The 23275-nt window shown below is 40.8% G+C and overlaps 1 protein-coding gene across 1 annotated transcript in view; it reads right to left on the reverse strand.

Moving 5' to 3' along the window:
- The window catches only part of dnah2 (dynein, axonemal, heavy chain 2), a 161853-nt gene that overhangs the window by 130185 nt on the left and 8393 nt on the right, over positions 1-23275 (reverse strand). The window contains 7 exon segments of the mRNA XM_046851713.1: positions 9293-9422; positions 9425-9449; positions 15182-15373; positions 16134-16372; positions 16478-16588; positions 19239-19467; positions 19816-19986. Of these exon segments, the coding sequence (XP_046707669.1) occupies positions 9293-9422; positions 9425-9449; positions 15182-15373; positions 16134-16372; positions 16478-16588; positions 19239-19467; positions 19816-19986 (1097 nt within the window).

Below are 23275 nucleotides of genomic sequence, written 5' to 3' on the forward strand. Positions count from 1 at the left end.
CACACACACACACACACACACACACACACACACACACACACACACACACACACACACACACACACACACACACACACACACACACACACACACACACACACACACACACACACACACACACACACACACACACACACACACACACACACACACACACACACACACACACACACACACACACACACACACACACACACACACACACACACACACACACACACACACACACACACACACACACACACACACACACACACACACACACACACACACACACACACACACACACACACACACACACACACACACACACACACACACACACACACACACACACACACACACACACACACACACACACACACACACACACACACACACACACACACACACACACACACACACACACACACACACACACACACACACACACACACACACACACACACACACACACACACACACACACACACACACACACACACACACACACACACACACACACACACACACACACACACACACACACACACACACACACACACACACACACACACACACACACACACACACACACACACACACACACACACACACACACACACACACACACACACACACACACACACACACACACACACACACACACACACACACACACACACACACACACACACACACACACACACACACACACACACACACACACACACACACACACACACACACACACACACACACACACACACACACACACACACACACACACACACACACACACACACACACACACACACACACACACACACACACACACACACACACACACACACACACACACACACACACACACACACACACACACACACACACACACACACACACACACACACACACACACACACACACACACACACACACACACACACACACACACACACACACACACACACACACACACACACACACACACACACACACACACACACACACACACACACACACACACACACACACACACACACACACACACACACACACACACACACACACACACACACACACACACACACACACACACACACACACACACACACACACACACACACACACACACACACACACACACACACACACACACACACACACACACACACACACACACACACACACACACACACACACACACACACACACACACACACACACACACACACACACACACACACACACACACACACACACACACACACACACACACACACACACACACACACACACACACACACACACACACACACACACACACACACACACACACACACACACACACACACACACACACACACACACACACACACACACACACACACACACACACATCTCTGTGTTCTGTTATATAGCTCTGTGTTTTGTTATGTAGCTCTGTGTTCTGTTATATAGCCCTGTGTTCTGTAATGTAGCTCTGTGTTCTGTTATATAGCTCTGTGTTCTGTAATGTAGCTCTGTGTTCTATTATGTAGCTCTGTGTTCTATAATGTAGCTCTGTGTTCTGTTATGTAGCTCTGTGTTCTGCTATGCAGCTCTGTGTTCTGTTATGTAGCTCTGTGTTCTTTTATGTAGCTGTGTTCTGTTATGTAGCTCTGTGTTCTGTAATGTATCTCTGTGTTCTGTTATGTAGCTCTGTGTTCTGTTATATAGCTCTGTGTTCTGTAATGTAGCTCTGTGTTCTGTTATGTAGCTCTGTGTTCTGTAATGTAGCTCTGTGTTCTGTTATGTAGCTCTGTGTTCTGTAATGTAGCTCTGTGTTCTGTTATGTAGCTCTGTGTTCTGTTATATAGCTCTGTGTTCTGTTATATAGCTCTGTGTTCTGTTATGTAGCTCTGTGTTCTGTAATGTAGCTCTGTGTTCTGTTATGTAGCTCTGTGTTCTGTAATGTAGCTCTGTGTTCTGTTATGTAGCTCTGTGTTCTGTAATGTAGCTCTGTGTTCTGTTATATAGCTCTGTGTTCTGTAATGTAGCTCTGTGTTCTTTTATGTAGCTCTGTGTTCTGTTATATAGCTCTGTGTTATGTAATGAAGCTCTGTGTTCTGTAATGTAGCTCTGTGTTCTGTTATGCAGCTCTGTGTTCTGTAATGTAGCTCAATGTGGTGTGATGCCGCTCTATGTTGTTTATTGTAGCACCAGGGTTCTGGAGGAACATTGTCTCAGTTCACCATGTACTGCGTCAGCTATATATGGTTAAAATGACTGTAAAAGCAACTTGACTTGACTGTAGACAGTCTTTCTAAATTGATATAAATGCAATTCCCAGCATGCATGCTGCATTTAACCCTTACTCTACACACATTACAGAAAAAGCGTGAGGAAAGAAATGCTTAGAGTAGACTAAACGCCTGCTCTAAAGCGTGGTCAGCATCATTGTGCTGCTATGTGTTTTAGGAATAAATGCCTAATAAAAATGCTTTAGGCACAGGGAAAAGTGTAAAGCAATCCAAGCCAGAGGTTAATAAAAAGTTGCCCACAATGCACCACGATAATGGAAAAACAGTGTAGGGGAGAAATATACCAGAAATGGAAAATGATGTTAATGGGAATTCCTCAGACTAAGCCTTAGTAAGACAAGGAAGGCAGATAGGCTGTAAGAGAGGTTAAAGAGACAGAGCGAGAGCTGTCGAGGTGATCGTTGAGAAAGAGTGCTGTAATACAGATATGTTCTAATCCTTCAGTGATGCATATGCTGTCCAAACACAGGGGAGGACACATGGGTGAATGTTATGTCTGAGGAGTAACAGCGATTACAAGCCATAGACCGTGTTTGTGTTTATGCTATTCACCTCTCCCTCACTCTGGGGTCGTGTCCCTTTGAACGAGTTACAGCGCCACACAAGCTGCGATAAAGCCTGATTACAACCACTCGGAGATACGAGGTTAGAGCCCATTTCCCCTCGATGGACCGGGCACAGACAGGCACAGAGCTCGGTTTACGTGAGCACAAACACCACAAACACCAAAAGAACTTCAGCTACACCAATTCAAACTGAACATGCTGGACTGTTGAACATGCAGTACGATTAGAACCACAACGGATTATTATGAGGTCATTTCTACTTCGGAGATTCCCCAATGATTCAGCATCAATGTGTCATTAAGCTGAGACAGAGGCAAGGCCGAATAAGAGTTAAACTTCATTAAGGCATCCACAGAGCCCTTCCGTGCTCATTACTGGACAACCTCTTAAATGCATTGTCTGGGAGATCTAACATGATTGATTCTACAATTAAATAAGCGGAGGAGAGGGGAGAGACATAAAGACTGAAAGAAAGAGAGTGAGACAGAACGCGAACGTCAATGACAGGACGCAGAGAGAAATGAAAGACAAAGAAGAGGAATAGAGGAAGTAAACGGGTTGAAACAGGGAGCTGTAGTGAAGAGAGGGAGAGAGAACGAAGGGAAGGTGGCGGAAAACTAAATGCGAGAGAGAAAGAATGATATAGAGGCCACCCAGAGGACAGAGCAGAGAGGACAGTCTGCAGCTGTCCTATAACACCACATTAATCATGTGTCAGAAAGTCATGGTCGAGAATACAAAGTCGAGATATACACACTTATACACAAACAAACAGCCTGACACAGAAACACATCCCACATCGACTGACCTTCTAGGGCTTGAATAAACCAAATAAACCGATCTCTGCTTACAGATAAGGCCCACAAATAGCCAGCACAGGGAAGAAAGGAAAGAAAAGGAGGAGTGGGGGGTGGGGAGCACATATGTAGAACCTTTTTATTCAGGTCTATCCCTCCTGATCTAGCTAAGGCTCTGCTTTGGTCAATATTTGGTGTTAATGTATTTTGTCCGAAGCTCTACAGTGGGAATACGCCACTTAAGCGCTCAGCACCTGCTATATAGCTTTGAGAGGTGAAAGCTGCAGCTGAGGTGTTGGGGCTATTCAATTCTTTATGCCCACACCAGTAATAGCAAGCGGATGCTAACAGCGCGAGACATTAAAACATGTCCCGCAGTACACGTATTTCTCGGAGTTCAAACAAAACCCAATACATACATATACTTCAAACGCGACGTTGGCCCTACCGCATCTGGTGCCCTGGGCAAGCTTCGCTTAACCCCCCACACCCAGACCTTTACGCTTCCACCTCTGCACATGCTGCCAATACAGTACGTGTCTTGTTTGTGCCTATTTTCTTATTGGCTGGGGTCCTGGCTGCATGTTGAGCTTGAGTTCAATATGAAACTGAAAGCCCAGTTCCCCTATAAACCTTAAGCTTGGTCTGTTGGAAACACCACTCACACTCACACACACACACACACACACACACACACACACACACACACACACACACACACACACACACACTCTGTCACCTCCTACACCAGCACACAATGGTTTAAACAGAAGGTTACATCCAACTCCACCGAATCACTCTAAAATATTGCATCATCTAGATATGGACTGTGCGTGTGAGCGCATATTCGTTCGAATGACGGTTGTGTTTCAGGAAGAATTGAAAAGGTGATTCTCCTATTCGGTACTTCGTTATTTTGTAGACAGAACATCATTTATGAAGCTGTCACTTGTACCTCGGCGGCTTTATTTTCACAGGCAATACTTTGCAAAGCAGAGACAATTCAGCATCGCTTTAGAAAGCTGGTTCATATGGAGTTCATATACAGTATATATATATATATATATATATATATATATATATATATATATATATATATATATATACCAGGATATGCATGTTATGTGAAACAGAAAAATATATATTTTTTATATCAATGTGCAGAAATTCTATTTTGTACGTCAGTCTGCAAACTATGAGGTTGTTTTAGTACTAAGTAAAAAAAATTAAAAAATAAATCGAAGCTTACAAGAATGAAGTCGTAACACTGTGAGAGTAAAATGAAAATTATTTTGTGACCTTAGACGGTTCTATTGCTCAAACGCAGCTTAAAATTGATGACCCAGAAAAGTTCGCTATGCAAACATTGTAAATTTAAACATCGACAGACACTGTTCATTAAATGTCCGTGCGAGAACGTGCCTGGCGCCCAGTGCACGTTATCATGAAGGCGCTCGGAGAACAGTCTGTCGTTGTGCTGCGGAAAAACAGATGCGCTAATAGAATTGAACAGAAAAGACTCATTAAGATATTTGATCAATAGCGCCCTCTAAGGTCACAAAACACGATGGTCACAGAATCTGCCGGTGTATCATCCTCTTGAGAAACATCTCCTCTTCAAAAACAGCATGCAGACATAACCATCGATATCAGACATCTTTTTTGCAGTCTGAAATAGCGACCAGTGGTCGACTCCAAGGATATTGATGGTTACACCTGCGAACTTGTACTTCGATACTTCGGCACTTCTACTACGACTTTACTACTGTTGTGCCACGGCTTGATTCTCGTAACATCGACTGCAGTCTCATGGAGCTACGACTTTATTCTAGTTATCTTGAATTTTTTTTATTGATTTTAGCGTAGCACTAAAATGCCGACTTAGCAAACACAAAATAATACAAAAAACATACAGTGGAATTGCATATAGATAAAAAATCTAACTAGCCATATAGTATATTGTACTAAAAAGTAGCCAAAGCTGGTGAAGTTTCCTAAGAAAGGGCTGAAGAGAGTAAAAGAGAGAAAGAGAGAGACCCCGTCTGAACAGCACCCCATTCTCAGCCGTGACCTCTGCAGGCTCTGGGCTGGAACTAAGTACTGGATGTAATTGGGTGGATGAGGTCGGCTGCCCGTGTGTAGGATTGAAGCTATAGGCTTGGCGAAATGCCGCTGAAAGGGCCAGCGGGCCTATGCTCCAACGCTGCAATGAGACCCTGCTATAATTAAACACCATGCAGGAGGCTGCCGGCTCACTAGACAACGGCCTCACTCACATCAGCTTAGATTCATCACCAGCAAGCCTAGTGGAAAACAAGTGACAGCTTAGTGAAATGTCCCACATCTCTACAATTTGGAACTCAAGCTACAACCTCTGGGTGAGGCACAATTACAGACTAATATTCCAAAAGTTAATGCATGCGCTACAGCATGATGGATGGAGGAGATGTTCACTATTGTCCTGTAGTCATTCATCATTTTATTTCTCTTTAGGAAATGCTCCGTTTTGGTCGGGGTCACGGGGAATATGGGGACCATCACCAGCAACAGCGGCTACAATGTGTGGGAATGTACCTCGGAATTACTAATCACACCTTGAGCTAATTTAGTTGAAAAAAATCCACAAATTTAGGATAACGCGGAGAAACCACCGAGTGCGAAGAAATCCGTGCTTCATTCATTTGATTGTCAAATACTTAGTATTTCTTTCACAAATCATTTGCAGCTGATGACTCACTTACTGTGAGTCTGCAAAGCGTTCCATAAAGACCTCATCAAAACCATTCCCTGGACACGGCTGCAGCGCAAAACCTTCCCTTCCTGCTTGTTTCAGCAGCTTTTTTTCTTTCTTTCTTTCTTTCTTTTTAGATCTTGCCTACAGTATATCTAGTGGGCTTCAATGACTGACTTTAACAACATTACGATTTCTGACCTTGTAAAAAAAACTCGATAGCAGGTTTTTGGAAAGTGGTTTTTAGTTCAAGGTGAGCTGAATATGTTTTAAGGCATGTGCTGTAGTGTACTGCAGATTTATGGTGCTTCTAATGCTGGAAAATATCAGCGTTTAAAAAAAAAGACATTACCACATATGTCCTATGCATGTTTTTTGCGTTTTTACAAACTTACTGTATTGTGTTTTGGAGAAACTATTCTTCAATTACTCATAAATGTAACTTTTATACCTAATTTACTTTTATTTAGGTCTGCATTAGTAAAAAACGTAACTCTAAGAACCTGCTAGGTGTCAGGATTATGGACAATTATGTCCTATTTCCCAGCCGCCACTACAGATTTGGATTGTTTGGTCACATGTCTCTAATCACTTTCCTGCTTCTCATCACCTTGATTAGCACTTATATCACCTCACCCTTTAGGATTTGATTTATTTTAACATTTATTAAATATTGAAAGTCCTTTTTTTGTTCCATGTGTCTGATTGGCTGATCCCAATCTTCATCTTGTTCATAGCGTGTTTTTTTATTTCCAGCCACTGGCACGTCAATGGTCCTCATATTAAAAGACAACAGCGACAGATTCCAATACAAATGAACCATTTATCGGTTATAGGCATTTGTTAGCCTCCTTGTGCATGAATGCACACAATATGATGCAATCACACACAGTTGGGCCAAGAAGCAACAGAATTGCCAACTATCCAAGTTCAAAGCCAAAACGGCAAACATTTTGTCACTGTCCAATTATTTACTGACTGCATCTAAATCAATCGTGGCGAAGCTCCAATGCAGAAATATTTCAACATGCTTGTTTGTCAGCGTATTCCGAAAGAAACGCGGACTTGTACGTTTAATCATCATAACACGTTACGGAAACACTTTGCCAAATTTTCTATTGTTATACTTCCAACAAGTTCTGTATAAAAAGTCACAAAATATTCTTGTAGAGTTTTGGCACAAAAAAAAAAGCAGGAAGAAAATCAAATGTCAGCCTGAACCAATATAGAGACTTCAAAACAAGCTCTGCATGCTCCTCTCATAACAGAAATCTCCCGCTGTGGTCAGCCACGTTCACTTTGAAATAAATACATTGTCGTGGTACTGCTAAGTGCCATTCTCTTTAGCAAGAGGCTGTAATCACTGGCGGAATCGGACACTCTGATTTTGTTACAAGATGGTATCGGCTCAGTTTTCACAGAGCGTGATGATGTGCCAAAGGCTTTAGAACAGTGGCCGGGTTAAGTGAGCTTAGCAGAGACAAAAGGCAAGAAAAAGAGAAGGATCATAAAGCGGAGAGTAAAAGTTCACCGCTTTAAATACGAGGAGCTCAAAAAAAGGGGAAATGGCACAGAGTGCGGCCGAGAACAACAGAGATGTGTGATGGGCTTTAATAAGGCTCCAGCGGGAGGAAATTTAATATATGCGAAATAACCTGGTAGCGGTGGGCTCTAACGACAGTGGAATAGAATATAATAGGATATTAACATAGTAAAATCAGTAGAAAAAGACCATGGCATCATATTAGAGCAGGAGCCCATGAGAAATCAGGTTAGCAAAAACTAATGATTGAAATAAAAGAGGGCAGATGTAGACTTAATACGCCCCAAAACACTAATACCGACGCGTAATCATTCGTCACTGTCAGTTTTGATAATGAAAATTAAGGTGTAACAGTGGCCTCCAGAAGTAATGGCACCTATCATAAAGAGAGCAAATACAATTTTATGAAATAAATATTACACAGATTTATGTCTCTTGTAACAATCTTTTTTTTTTGTGTGAAATATTTGCTTAACCCAAAGCATCAAATTTTCCATCAGACTGAAAGTAATTCAAAAACACTCTTCAATTTTCTTATGATGATCAGCCATTAAGTGAAAGTTATATTTAATGCCACCCACAAAACTTACAAGACAAAAAAAGTGCAAAGTCACTGTAAACGCAGAACGTGGAATGATTCTGATCCGATGGCAATAACAATTATTATATTAATAAACAAGTGCTAAATTTTGCATCACTTAAAGCATTTGTTTATGGCTCGTGGCTATTTGCTGACAGACTCGTTCTCAGTTTATGCACCGCATGTTTTTGCCACAGGCCCTGATTCTTTTCTTGTTTCATAGATTTGCGTTGTCTCGTTTTGAATTATCTTTTATATTTTGTAATTAATGCCGATAACAAAAACAAATCGTGCGCCCTTGCAAATGAATCTCTAGTCAATCAAATCGAGATTTTCATCAATTAGTTCTAAGCGTATCATTAATAAAAGCATCAGTAGAATCTGGATGTTTTTCCCCAATTACTTTTCTTTCGTGTTTTGTAACGAATAGTTACATTTGCCGTCTAAACGCTTGTATTAATAATTTATTAATACTTTCATATCCAGCATGATCGACTAGGCCTAATCAAAAACGCTTCACTACGACCAAAATGATGTGGTCAGACGAGTCCAAAGTGTCGTATCATTAGCATATTGGTAACCGTCATAGAAGTAGAATGGATTGGTTTCTTTTAAGTATTTTAAAGGTTCTTCTTTGTGATGCTTTAAAGGATTTTAAAACTTAATTACCAATGAAAATACGTATATATATATTCCACTCGTTTTCTGAAGGAAGTCTAATTCTGGAGGGCACTGTGCATTTGATAGAAGGACGTAAATGAAGTCAGAGTATGGAGTTGCTATACATTACATGTCATAAAGCTGAGAGGTCAGTTCGTAGCGCTTCTGCCAGGACTGACAGCAGAAAATACAGTCGTTGAGTATCTCTTTGCTGGAACTCGCATAGCCCTGAAAGATCCTTTCCAGCGAAATTTCTTGCTGCACCACCGGATGATCTCATTACTCATCTACAACACACACACACATGCACAGAGATTACAATACAGCACAAAATTAAATTTACAATAGTGCACCTGACTGACCAGTGGTTCTGTAGGGAGCATTTTGCTGCCATGGTTGTACTCCACTTAAGAGAAAAAAAAAGTCACTGCAATTTAACACAGTTATTTTCGCTGATCACCTTTGTCCTATTATGAGACATTTTTCTCCTAATTAGAGTGGTCCATTCCTGAATGACTCTGCCCCTAGAGTCCACAGGGCACAAGGCTCAATGAATAGTTTGATAAATAGCAAAATGATGTCATTTATGCTAGGCCTACAATTACCAGACTTCAACGTATCTGAGCACTGATAGGAGATTTTGAATAAAAACTAGAGAAAAGGGTTCAACCAGTCCAAGACAGTTCCAGAGATAGAATATGCATAAGCAGACTGTGATGGCCAAAGAGACAAAGCTGGCATAATATGTCCAGGAGGAGAAAGAATCTTTAAAAATAGAAATACCACAAGAGAGTCTGGCTGGAAATCACAGATTACAGACCTAATTTACTCGAGCCATTCTTCTATTACGGGCCATTTCATTTTATTTCAATAAACATTTAAACCTAAAGCTCTAGTGTTCTGTTATGCTCCACCTCTGACCATGGGCTCTTTGCTCCAGCTTGGCTTTGTGCTCAGAAAAGCATGTCACAGCTGTTGCAGTTGTATGCAGGTCATTTTGGCATCGACAGTAAATCTTTATCTCAGAAAAGTCTCATCAGTTTACAACCGCACGATATAGAAAAGCAGTTTACTGAAAGACTGCTAAAGTTAAAGATACTCCGGTTGGTCCAGATGTGCACAGGTATCGGCCTAAATTTTCTCTTATGTTGAGGTGTAGATTTAGCCTGTACAGATGTTTGCTATGAATCAGGCTTTTGTGTTCATAAAAGCTTCAGGCTTAGACTGTATATCTGAGGTGGGTGTGTTCCTTACATCCAAAGATGTTGGATTTAAAAAAAGAAAAAAATGGGGGGTGGGGGGTTGGTGCAAGAAATGGAAAGGAGAGGAACCGTTGAAAGTGTAATTATTAAATATGATGAATAAAGTGGAGGATGTGAAATGACAGATCCATTTTCATTTCTCTGATCAGTGGGTTAATCCTGACTGAGAAATCACCAAGCACTGCACTGAGATGCACAGAGACTGCGTCCGAGTGTGTGTGTGTGTCATTCTGAAGAAAGAAAATGTTTTACAGCCTCTGAACCAAGAATGAAGCTAATTAAATTGATATGTAATATTACTCTGAACTCTCATTTTACCAGAATGCTGAGGAACCTATGGCATTAACCAGCTTAGGAGTTAATTATCTTTCCCTCATCTCCTCCTCTGCTGTATGCAAAAAATAAATGCTAAAAATGAAAACGACATATGTTCCTTAAGTCTGCTTCCCTAGAGCTTTCAAGTCCTTGACTAATCACACTCTTTTCCTCTTTTCCTGACTCTCTATAGATTGTCAATTTTGGCATCAATGAGCAAGTGTTCACGGTAAAACATAAAGTCAGAACTTTCTCTGTTCGAGGATGAGCCGTGTTTGAATTATTGGGTTGGAAATAAAGACAGAGAAGAAAGCAGATGGTCTTGAAGATCTTATAAAGCCACAGGTATGAAATAACAATAGGGATTAGGAACTCTGTGCATCTCAGTTCAGTGCTTCGTGATTGGTTTGCAAATATTGCTGAAGAATATTACACACAATTATTATCAGTGGTGGATGAAGTGCACAAACGATAACGAAGTAGAGATGCACTACAGTGTAAAATATGACTCCAGTAAAAGTGCTCCCTTTAAACTTTCACTTGAGTAAAAACACAAAAGTATTTGCCTTCAAAAGTATTCAAAGTACTATGATTTATTATGGCTACAATGTTCCTGATATCATTTTTGTCACAAGACTTTTGCTTAATCAACTCAGTTTATGTAAAAAAGACTGTAATGTTACTCTCAGCAGAACGATCTATTCATAGAATGACATTAATAAGTGAAACACTGATTGATATCTATTCAAATTATCATGAGCCCAAAAACTTATTTTCAACTACAGGTGTTGTGGCAAGTTATAGTCAAGAGTTTCTTCCATCATTTATTACTCTCAATATGTTTTTACCCACTCATAAATACAAATTACCCAAAAATGTACTTGGGTAAAAAGTACGATATTTCCTTTGAAATGTAGTAAAGTCGAAGTGAAAATCTCCCCAAATAGAACTACTTCAGTGCAGTATGTAAAAAAAAAAACTGCTTAGGTACAGTAACAAATTACATTTACTTCGTTACTGACCACCACTGGCTACTAATAGACATGTACAGTACAGACCAAAAGTTTGGATACACCTTCTCATTTAAAGAGTTTTCTTTATTTTCATGACTATGAAAATTGTAGAGTCACACTGAAGGCATCAAGGGCTATTTGACCAAGAAGGAGAGTGATGGGGTGCTGCGCCAGATGACCTGGCCTCCACAGTCACCGGACCTGAACCCAATCGAGATGGTTTAGGGGTGAGCTGGACCGCAGAGTGAAGGCAAAAGGGCCAACAAGCGCCAAGCATCTCTCGGGGAACTCCTTCAAGACTGTTGGAAGACCATTTCAGGTGACTACCTCTTGAAGCTCATCAAGAGAATGCCAAGAGTGTGCAAAGCAGTAATCAAAGCAAAAGGTGGCTACTTTGAAGAACCTAGAATATGACATTTTTCAGTTGTTTCACACTTTTTTGTTATGTATATAATTCCATATATAATTCCACATGTAGTTTTGATGCCTTCAGTGTGAATCTACAATTTTCATAGTCATGAAAATAAAGAAAACTCTTTGAATGAGAAGGTGTGTCCAAACTTTTGGTCTGCACTTTATTTTACTCCTATCTATACACACTAGCAATGACTGACCGGATCTGTAATGTGACCATGACTGCACCAGTTCAAATGATTACACTAAACCAATTTTTTGACTGTATAGGATGTGAAATTTTTCTCTTATTTTCAGCAGCCAAGATTTGATTCGTCTTTGCACTTTGTCCCTCTCTCTCTCTCTCTCTCTCTCACACACACACACACACGCACACGCACACAAAATCAATGACTTTTTGGTTGCAAATGATTACCTGGAAATGTGTGTGGAAATCATTTATAATTTTCCTTACACTGTGCCTCTTTTTCTTTCTCCTTCTTTCACCATCGAATTCAAGCTCAAATAGCACACAATCATCTCTCCCTGTTAAGGTAACAGACTTTTCTTACATTATTTTTTCTGACTGCAGGGAGACATTCTTTGACTCCCCACCCCAAAAAAAAAAAAGGAATAGTTAAAACCTCACTCGAGCGTTGAAGCAATAACTGGGGCCGTTTAACTTCCATTAAACACACCACTGCTAACATACAACTGCATACAGCCAATAAAAACATGAAAAGCGGTGTGGCATATATGGGCCAGCACGCTGACAGATATTACCCTTGCATGCTGATCTAACACCAGATTCGCTGTTCTACTGCAATGAATAAGGGTGTCATGTATAAAAGTCTGGTCCAAAATCAGCATACAGGGACAATTTACTTTATTGGTGAACCAGGTAGAAAGATCCAGGCCACTGAGCATAGATGGAGCTTTACAGATGGCTGTATACTTTAAGCACATTCATGCCACTGTGGAAAAAAAAAACCTGAGAAAAATGACGCTATTATTCCAGACAATAACCATACAAGATCTCCATAGAGGGTACTTATATCAGTCACTGGTATCATTCTTTCTGCTTAACAGATATTCAATTTCCCAGCAAGAATGCTTAGAAATGGATGTGCAATGAAACAAGACTGCATCAAAAACACAATTGATACAGCCGTTTGGGAATAAATACTAGCAAAAGATATTTTTACTTCAGGTAACTCGACTGTAAGCAAAGAAAACTGCACCAAGCAGAAGTAGACTGACTTACTGACTAAAGAATATGGGGTCAGTTTGAGCTTAATGAATCTAATAGCCATGTATTTCTAGCAAATACAATCATTTCAGTGTAGACCCACCAAGTACCTCCTTCATTCACAGGAAGTTGCAATGTAATAACCAACCGCAGATCAGAACAGTGCTACAATGACAAAGACCCATCTGCAACGAGCTGGAAATCCCCTGTGAGTATGGGAGAGTTTCTTGTTCACTTGCCACTAATTGTTCGAAGGAAATTCTCAATAAACCCGAGACGCTACGCAGCACACATGCATTTTTAAATTGACTATCTTGCTCTAAAGAAATAAATATCGCCACATTGTTTGTCAGTTTGCTTTTGCAGACTGACAATGCATACATTGTACATAAAGTTGACTGCCCATGAGATTCTCGAAGATGTGCCAACTAAATTTACATAATACATCAAATAGTCTGCTGTGAAGCATCTGAGGCTGACGTTATGTAGGGCAAAAAAAAAAAAAAAAATGGCTGTAAAAAGAACTAGGAAGAACTTCCTGCTCTAACAGACAAAATAAGACAACACTGTTTGGGTTAACCACTGATCAGTCCTAATGCATCTGCTCTACTCATTTGTTTCCAGTAGTAGTGATTTAACAATAGAGCGAATATTAATCGCCAGAAAAGCAGAGCGTTTTATTTATTTATTTTTATATGGATACACTTAAGTGTTTAGATAGACCAAAGACAGGATTTTAGACTAAGCACACTTGCGAATACCGTTCGGATAGAGGGTTCGACATGGGCTTTACACCAGAGCTTCAAGCATTGCCGTAAGGAAACAATTAAACCGAATGTTTTTGTGGCAGCTCAACCTGCCTTCATATATTATCAAAGCAGAGAATGAAAGAGAGGAGAGAAGTAAAAGGAGGGGAAAAATGAGAAACACGACAGCGAAGGGGAACGTGCGATTCCAGCAGAGGAAGGGTCAGAGTGTAATTATGAGAGGTTAAACGTTTTTCCCTTCACTCTTGAGGAAGTGGAGAAAGAAATGAAAAGCGAGCAAAGCTGTGACCGAATGGTGTTGGGAAGCCTGTACTGCACAAAAGCAGGGTGCTCACCCGATGATCTAAAGCGCACGTGCTACATGAGCTACAGAGCCACAGCTGATGGCTTATCTATTGAGCGGAGGCCTGAAGCTCGGCAGGCTTTGATGTGCTAAAAAACGAGAAAAATCGACGGTGATGGGGGGGATGAAAGTGCTGGAGGTTGGGGGGCAACTTGATGACTGTGCAGGTCTGTGTGTTTTGAGGGAGATACCACAGCTGAGCTGACAAGCTTAGATGTGGTGATGGATATAATGAAAATGTTTAAAAAGGTAAGTCACTATGATTGGCTGGTTGAGATGTACACTATACAGACAAAAGCACTGAGGAGCCTGAAATCACTGGATGTAGTCGCATTAAATTTTCCCTTCATTTGAACTAGGAGATTTGAACCTGTAGCAGCATGTCAATTCCCCTGTGCACATTGTGAGCTCCGTTAAAATTATAGTTTACATGAAGAAGATCTTCAGTGGCCTGCTATAGAGCTCTGACCTCAACCCTATTGAGCACTTTTGGAATGATTTGGAATGCTGACTGCACCCCAGGCATCTGGCGGCACGTCTTCACTGAAAATTAGATAACGTTTTCATGGCAAACGGCGACTAATTGTAGAATGGGATGTTCAAAAGAAGCACATACACAACCTAAGATTGCACTAAAGCTAAGGACACACCAGTGGTTAGTGAAGGCCTTATTGTACCTTGATTAAGAGCACAGTGATCCTCTCAGTAATGTTGTAGTGAGGTGAGTTCACCCAGATGAAGCGAATAAGTTTGAGGATATGACCCAGTTTGCCTGCTATCTGGCGAGGTTTGAGCTGGGAAAGTTCCTCACATGGCTCTTTCAGCAGGGACAGGAAAGACAGGTTAGACTGCGCCTGTAGGACGCCGTTCTGCAGGGAAAGACAAAACATTGCACGTCGTTTGAGTCAATTTCATACATCAACGATAGCTATCAGTTCTTTCCCAATCAGCGGAAATCAGCTTAACATGGCTTAATTCGGTTCGATTCAATGCCGCATTGGATTTGGTTCAGTTAACACTATTCACTATAACCAGCCTGACAACACCTAAATTCACTGCACTTACTTCTTTGCCTTATGTTCCCTCAACTACACCCAGTTCAATACTCCATTTAAATTGAGTACCACCGTTCACAAGAGTATTTTTGGAAGCCCCCAGCTTATCTACCGTCACAGAGCTGTGATCCGACATACTGCTGACTCCTTCTCTACAGCTCTAACATTAAGAGCAGCAATTACATGGAATGCAGGGTCAATCAGCTTCGAATGTCTCATTATTTCAGTCTGACTATATTGATTTTCCTTGGCCTTTGGAGAGTTTATGAAATGCCTGCACTTGCTGAAGCTCTGAGGCTCGGAGCCGCATTAAGCCGCGGGTTTAAGGCTTTTGCTAAAAGTTGCCCTTTTAGAACCTGATTTAGGACCAGAAATACTCATTCATTATTAATGTTAGCAACAAAATACCTACCTACAGGGATTTAAATCAGCAGTAATGCCCAAGTCATAATAATACACAATTGTGACAATAGCCTCGTTTCCAAAAGCGAGAAATAAAGTTATCCCGGCGCTGCCTGTAAAGTTGCGCTCACACCAGCACACACATGCACAAACACAAAAAAGGATTCAGTACCTGAATTTCTCTGGCTAGTTCGCAGTATGGCTGCACATAAGAAGACATAGAGAGTTGCAGGATGGCTTGAATATGACACACTCCTGGCTTCTCGAGTTGTTGGCTGATGCCAGACAGATCAACACAGCGGTTCATCCAGAAAGTGAGCTCATCCAGAAGACCGGTGCTGTCTCCGGCATCCACTGCCACCTGCACGTTCACCACGTCCATTATCTGCCGTGTCCAGTGGATCATCACCACTGCAAAACACAAACCGTCCAACAAAAGGGGTTTCATTGCAAACCACCTTGCGAAAGCATATTCTTTTACCTTACATTGCACTTTTCTTGCGTTCTGGTCCTTACCCTCTAGCCTCTTCACCAGCTCTTTGTCTCTGGCAGCCTCCTCTGGGCTGTGTTGTAGGGCTTCCACAGGTATATAAAGCACTGTTTTCCTCATAGGCCTAAACCTTGCATCTATGAAAAATAGCAAACAAACAATTAAAGAAGAAAAAAAACAATTGAATTCCACAAATTAAAGCCATGACGGAAGATAAATGCATTTTATCTCAAACTACTGGGATGTTGAAACCAAAAATAAAGACTAGAATGAGCATCACAGCCCAGTAATTGATGAGCGTAAAAGGGTTTATGGGCTCCGAGAGAGCGCACACAGCTCTACGCAATAACACAGTACAACACATTGCAATAATGCTGCACATTATCACATTACCATTCATATTACACCTCATCATTTATCACATTACCGAGCAAATCAATTTAATGTTACATAAGGTTTGCAGCCGGGGGAAATGTAATGAGATGAAGAAATAAGATAAAAAAAATAAAATGAAAGGTTATTTTTGAGTGGCATGCTGTCACATACATGCTTATAACATTCCATGCTTTACTTGTGTTATGCTCAGCACCATTCCACCATTCCTGTAGTAAGTTCCTTCCCACATCTGCGCATTATCGACTACGCCACTTGGACATTTTCTCATACGAAAAAGATTTCATCTAAGATTCTTGAACTGTTCATTAGAGAATCCTATAAGAGACGGGATACCATGCGGAAAAGTACATCCGTTTTAGAAAGCGAAAACTATTAACCATCCAAAGACTTACTGTGGACCCTTTCTTCTGAGTGTAAAATGATATAGAAAACCATGAATAAGGGGTATGAATGAGGGGAATGAAGATCAATTAAGTAAAGAAAAAAAGAAAAAAAAAAGAACATCTAAAGGCAAGAGAGATAAAGAGAGACAGAGAGTGAAATAGAGAAAGAAAAAAAAAAAAAAAGAAGAAGCACAAAATGTACTCATACAGAGATGAAAAAAGATTAAAGGAAACAAGACTGAAATATCACTGTGACTTTGAGTACTGCCAGCTCATTCTGCAAGGGTGGTTATGAACAGAAAAAAAAAATTAGGGCATGGTAGAGGGACACAACGGCCAAATTTGATTGGCCAGAGAGAACAAAGGCAAGTGAAATGCAAGAAAAATATGAAGCAAAGAGATGAAGAGGTGAATCAGTCTATTCACAGGGCAATAAGAAAGGCATATGTTAGAGGTGTGTGCATCTGAAGACTGAATGAGTTACGACTCACCGCAGAAGGTGTTATTCTTTGTATAGGACCGAGTTTACAATATCTTATTTCATTCACTATACGTTTCTCTAAATACTCTCCTTTTCCGGAGCATTGCTTCTGAATGAATTGTGCTACAGCGTTATTTCTGGATCGGGCATGATGAGTAAAATAAATATACGTTTGGGTTTATATTGACCACAAGCTTTCAAACCAAATCATTTTTAGTACCGTGCTTAACAACCTGAATATATCATCAGCAGTCATCGGAGTCCACTTTGTGAATTCATTGGTATTGCTTTAGTGAGTTAAAACAAAAATCAAAGAGACTCAGTGCACAATGTTTATCCTCCTGGGCTGATTTGGCCGCCTTTTTTTGTATCAAAACATTTCCGTATCCTTGAAATGTGTTACTTGGACTGCGCTCGTATTGACTTGAGCATGATCTGCAGAAATGTGCATTTAAGGCAGAGAAACACAGTTTAGTGAGAATTGTTAAAAAATGATCAAAAATGGCTCCCTGATTAGATGGGCTGCAGTGCGGAGCTGCTTTTTTTTTGCCAGGTAAGAATGGTGCCTGATTGGTGGGGCTGTGATTTGTGTTTACTCAGGCTGTGTAAAAGGTGACGTGGGTGCGCTGATTGGTATGATTGGTCTGATAATTGAACCATCACATGGGAACGCGTCGGGTGATTACCTATAAATGGCTGGTAGCGCAGGGAGTCTTGGGCCTGCATTCATAAAGCAGCTAAGATTTCGACAGAGACCACTGGATCCATCATGCACATAGTGATTAAGATCAACATACACAAAAGGAATCTGATTTCAGCTGTCTGAAGGTTGAAATATGATTATTAGCCTTGTACCCTGGCAAGCGAGATAAGAGCGGCCCTCTGACTGCAACGTGAAGAGCAATTCCGAAGGTCCAGGAAAGTCAGTGTGAGGTGAAAGAAAGATCAATGGGCTGCGGTCTACTCTCCAGCAGAAAAATAAACGGGCGCGCATTAAAATCTAGATGCTTTTTAACCCACATGCAGATCATTTTCATCAGCGAATACATTTCAATAGAGAAATGTTGCTGCATATAAATAGAATAATCAGGAACCTAGATTCAGCATGATGAGGTTATGGTTACCAGTCTGCAATTTTTTTTTAAGAAAATAATTGTAAGCATTATGGAGGAGCACAATTAATGCATTATTTTCTAAACAAGTACTATAAAGTTGGTAGCCAATATAAAGTAGATTGTGCAGCTTGAAATCCCCAATAGTCTCACTGTCACAAGCGCCACAATCTATCTGTATGTATGCATTTAACACGGCAAACCCAAAAAAAAAACACTTTGTTGTCAGACGGCTGCTACACATTAAAAAATATATTTGTGGCCACACTGGACAAAAAGGTATAACACTTTCTGTCGATAGTCAGTGACCTACAAGAGCTACACTAGCAGTCAGTAAAGTATTGCTGCTAGCTGGAAGTTTTCTAAAAAGTACTACCACACAGAGAGTGTATGTTTTCTTTTTCCTGTCTTGTACCTGTGAGGTTGGTGACGAAGCGGTGCATGTGAGCTATATAATTGTTCTTGACGTTCTCTGGCCAGTCTGTACTTTGAGTGACCAGTGGTGCATGAATCCCGTTCATTAGCCTCAGCAGGCTCTCTATACCCCCTCCCCGTGTTGTTCCGAACTGCACACAGCTCACAAAAGTCTCCTCCGTAATCACAGAGTCTTCCTTGCGTATGAAGTAGGCCAGCTGCTCCACCACCTGTGTGTGAGGAGGAGAAAGATGTAGCGGAGAGAAATAAAACAGGTAATATTTCATATTTCACAGTTCTAATGGATTAACAGAAATTCTTCAAAACAATGAGTGACAGCTTTAAAAACCGAAATGCCAGATGCACTGAAACTGAACATACTGGAGAAAATGTTGCATATTCAATATAACATGAAATCATTTATCACAACTGAATAAGAAAAACAAAAACAACCAAAAAAAAAAACCTGATTTCCAAGTCATGAATAATTTGCAGTATCATCACTCAGTGGTGATGTACGACTGCTGCCCTGATCCAACACCAAATGTCACTGCATCCCGGAATAGAATCGGCAGTACCTGGCTCGGCATGGTGTACTGAACACACAGGCCAGAGAAAGGGTCGAGGTAGACGACGAGAAGCTTGATTGTAGCATCTGCGCTGAACTTGTCCAAGGCACTATTATTTTCGTCTGTCCAGGAAGCCTCTGATACTCCTGTCAAGGCCACTCGCCTTTTGAATTGCTCCCTCTGCAAAGTACCATTAAGAAAAGAGAATTCACTCAAGACATGTTTATAAACAGAAAAGATTAAAACCCTAAAAGGGTCTTGAATGTAAATATATATACAGACACATACACTATATTGACAAAAGTTTTGGGACACCTGACTTTCCCACCGACATGTGTTTCTTTCCCAAACTGTTATTGTAAAGCTGAAGGCACACAGGTGTACAGAGTGTCTTCGGATGCAGTAGCATACAATTTTCCCCCTCACTTGCACTAGGAGACCCAAACCTGCTCCAGCATGACAATTTCCCTGAGCAAAAAACAAACTCTATGAAGATATGCTTTGCATGGGTTGGAGTGAAAGATCCCCTGCTATAGAGCTCTGACATCAACTCTACTGAACACCTTTGGAATTATTTGGAATGCTGACTGCACCCCAGGCCTCCTCACCTCACCTACTGTACAAGACATCCTTGTGTCACAAACACACTCCAAAATCTAGTGGAACATCTTCCCAGAAGAGTGGAGGGAATTGTAAGAGCAAATTGGGACTAAATGTGGAATGCGATGGTTATAAAGCATATATGTATATGTAGTATATATTTATATGAATATATACACAGTGCCCATCCAAAAAATGGTTCTACTCTTTCCAATGCCATATAAGTAACACTAGCACTCACACAGCTCTCCCACTAAACTACACACTTCATATGCATGAAACCATATTTTGCTCAGGATTTTTGCCACAGTACTTGCCCTTTGATCATGTTTTGGTACATGCTGTGTACATTTACAAAATCGTGTTACCACCAGGACATTTGTATTTGCCCATTACTCACCCGGTCCAGGACAATAAAATCTGGTGCAATGATTTCAAGTCGCTTAGTGTTTAGAAAGTTCCCCATTAATATTCTCACCTGAGGTTGTGATGCCATGGCAACACCACAACGCTCACTCTCGGTGAACCATTTCTTCATGCCTTGTCACATACTAAACTAGTAATACCTCCAACATATGAGGTCAGTGGTATGATCTACTCTTCATGACTATTATGAAAACTTGAATGCACTTTTGCTTGCAGCCTATTCAGTAACAACAGCAGCAACATCAAATTCCCTGAGGGTGGCACTGAAACACTCTATACCAAACCCTGTCGATCTCCTGCACTCTGGGCCACTGATTAACCAGCTGCTCGACAGACTTTGCTATTCTTTAATTCTGTATGTAGGGCACTGCATACTGACCACTGACCACCTCTGTGGTGCCCCAATCAACTTACAAAGGGAAGCCACAAATCCTAAAAAAAATCCTTTCACCAAACCTCTACATGATACAAAACTCAAAAGGATGTGCTGCTCCACAACACAACCACTTAGATCCTCTCTGGAGGTAGTTGCCACCCCTTCAGCTGAATCATTTGACCAATAACTAACCTCAATCTTTGAAGAAATGGCACTTTTTCAAATTTATCTTCAGAGGCTTGGAGATTGGAGGAGACTCAACAATACTGGGAATTAATATAATGTCATCAAGATATAATAACAGGGCATGAAGGTTTTGATCACCATAAATGTTCTCCATTAATCACTAAAAAGTGCTTGATGTTTTATAAAACCGAACTGAAATAGGATGGAGGGGGAGCGAAATACTGGCTTTTGCCTAGCCAGGGAGTCTACGGGAACCTGGTTATAACCAGGTGCTGGATCTAACATGATAAACAACTTAAACCCACCAAGTAGTGCATCCAGAGTGTCCTTTATACAAGGGAAAAGCATCCTTGCATGTTTTTACATTAAGCTGATGACAGCTTACACACAACTAAATAGAGCCATACTTTATTTTTTTTAACCACTACTATTGACAAAGCATATAGGCTACAACTGGCCTTTACTATATCAGAGTCAACCATTACTTGAATGTGGGCCTTAACTAAAACATAGTTAAGAGTCTGCGATATCGTTAGTGAACAGGCGTGTCATTCAACAACAATATGGTATCTTGCAATAAATCCATACAGTGCACATTTCGATCATAATGAGTAAACATATAAGCATATTCTTAAATAAAGGCCCTTTGGTGCCCACATTGGTAGGCCAAGCAAGCTGGGAAAAGTTAACACACTGCTTTTTACCTCGACAGACTTTTTTTACGTGCTATTGAATCAGAATCATCTTGCCGAACAGGAAACTGAACTGGGCAAGTGTGAAAAAGTGACTGAACAATATGTAATTCCCCCAAGCATTGTTTTGGGTTCAAGTCATCAGCGCACACCTGACAAGCAAGCAGAAAGCACAATGTCACTAGGCAACCACCCTACAACGAACGGTACAGGATAAAAAAAAAAAAGCATTAAAAGTAGATCCCAACCCTGATGGCAACTTGCTAGAACAAGCTTCATGCCACCTGCTGGCACTCACACATCAGGATCCTTCTAAACTCAAAGCAGTGCCCACATAGCCAATTTCCAAGATGTGTGCGCCAAAAGCTGGCGTTAAGAAAAAGCTCGCTGCCAGACTATTTGAACCAGGAGAATTAAACAAGGTGTTGCCATGTCCCAAAAACAGTTCTTGATAATAAATGGTAATAACATTCACTCCAAGTAAGCCAGAGACTTGTTTTCTTCTAGACTGGACAACTACATGAATATTGCTGTCAAGCCTTCTGAACCAAATGCACTACAGTTAATGTCCTGTGACAATTTCCATGCAAATCTAGGGCACTTACATTCTCCCGGCACATAAACAAACTTCTTTGGTCACAGTGGTGAATGATATTGGGAGACCAGCCATAGCATTAGTGCAAGCAGAAGGTGGCTGTTGGTCTCCTGTAACAGGAGCATCTACTAGGACAGGGAGCAAACCCTGAGTTACCTCTGATCCAAGTTTAGCATTCTCTGCCTGGAGCTGTGACAGAGCAAAAAGCTGTGCTACCACATCCTCAACAACCATCACTAACAGAGCAAAAAGACAAGGAAAAAAAAACCCACAAAGAAAGGAACACACACACACACACACACACACACACACACACACACACACACACACACACACACACACACACACACACACACAAAAAAAAAAAGATTGGATGATGGAGCTTTGTACTTTTCAGGCTTAGCCTCAACAAACAGTGACTGTTCAACCTCAGTTTTGCCACCTTTTCTTAAACTACAAAACAAAAATCTACGACCAATGTCAATAAATTACAACCTTCAACAAAATACAAAAAACAAACAATAGCAATATATTTATCATGAGTAGGAGACCATTACATAAGGGCATTATTGGCTATTCAAATTAAACAATAAT

This window comes from Silurus meridionalis, chromosome 6 (assembly GCF_014805685.1).
Source record: "Silurus meridionalis isolate SWU-2019-XX chromosome 6, ASM1480568v1, whole genome shotgun sequence".
Classification (NCBI taxonomy): domain Eukaryota; kingdom Metazoa; phylum Chordata; class Actinopteri; order Siluriformes; family Siluridae; genus Silurus; species Silurus meridionalis.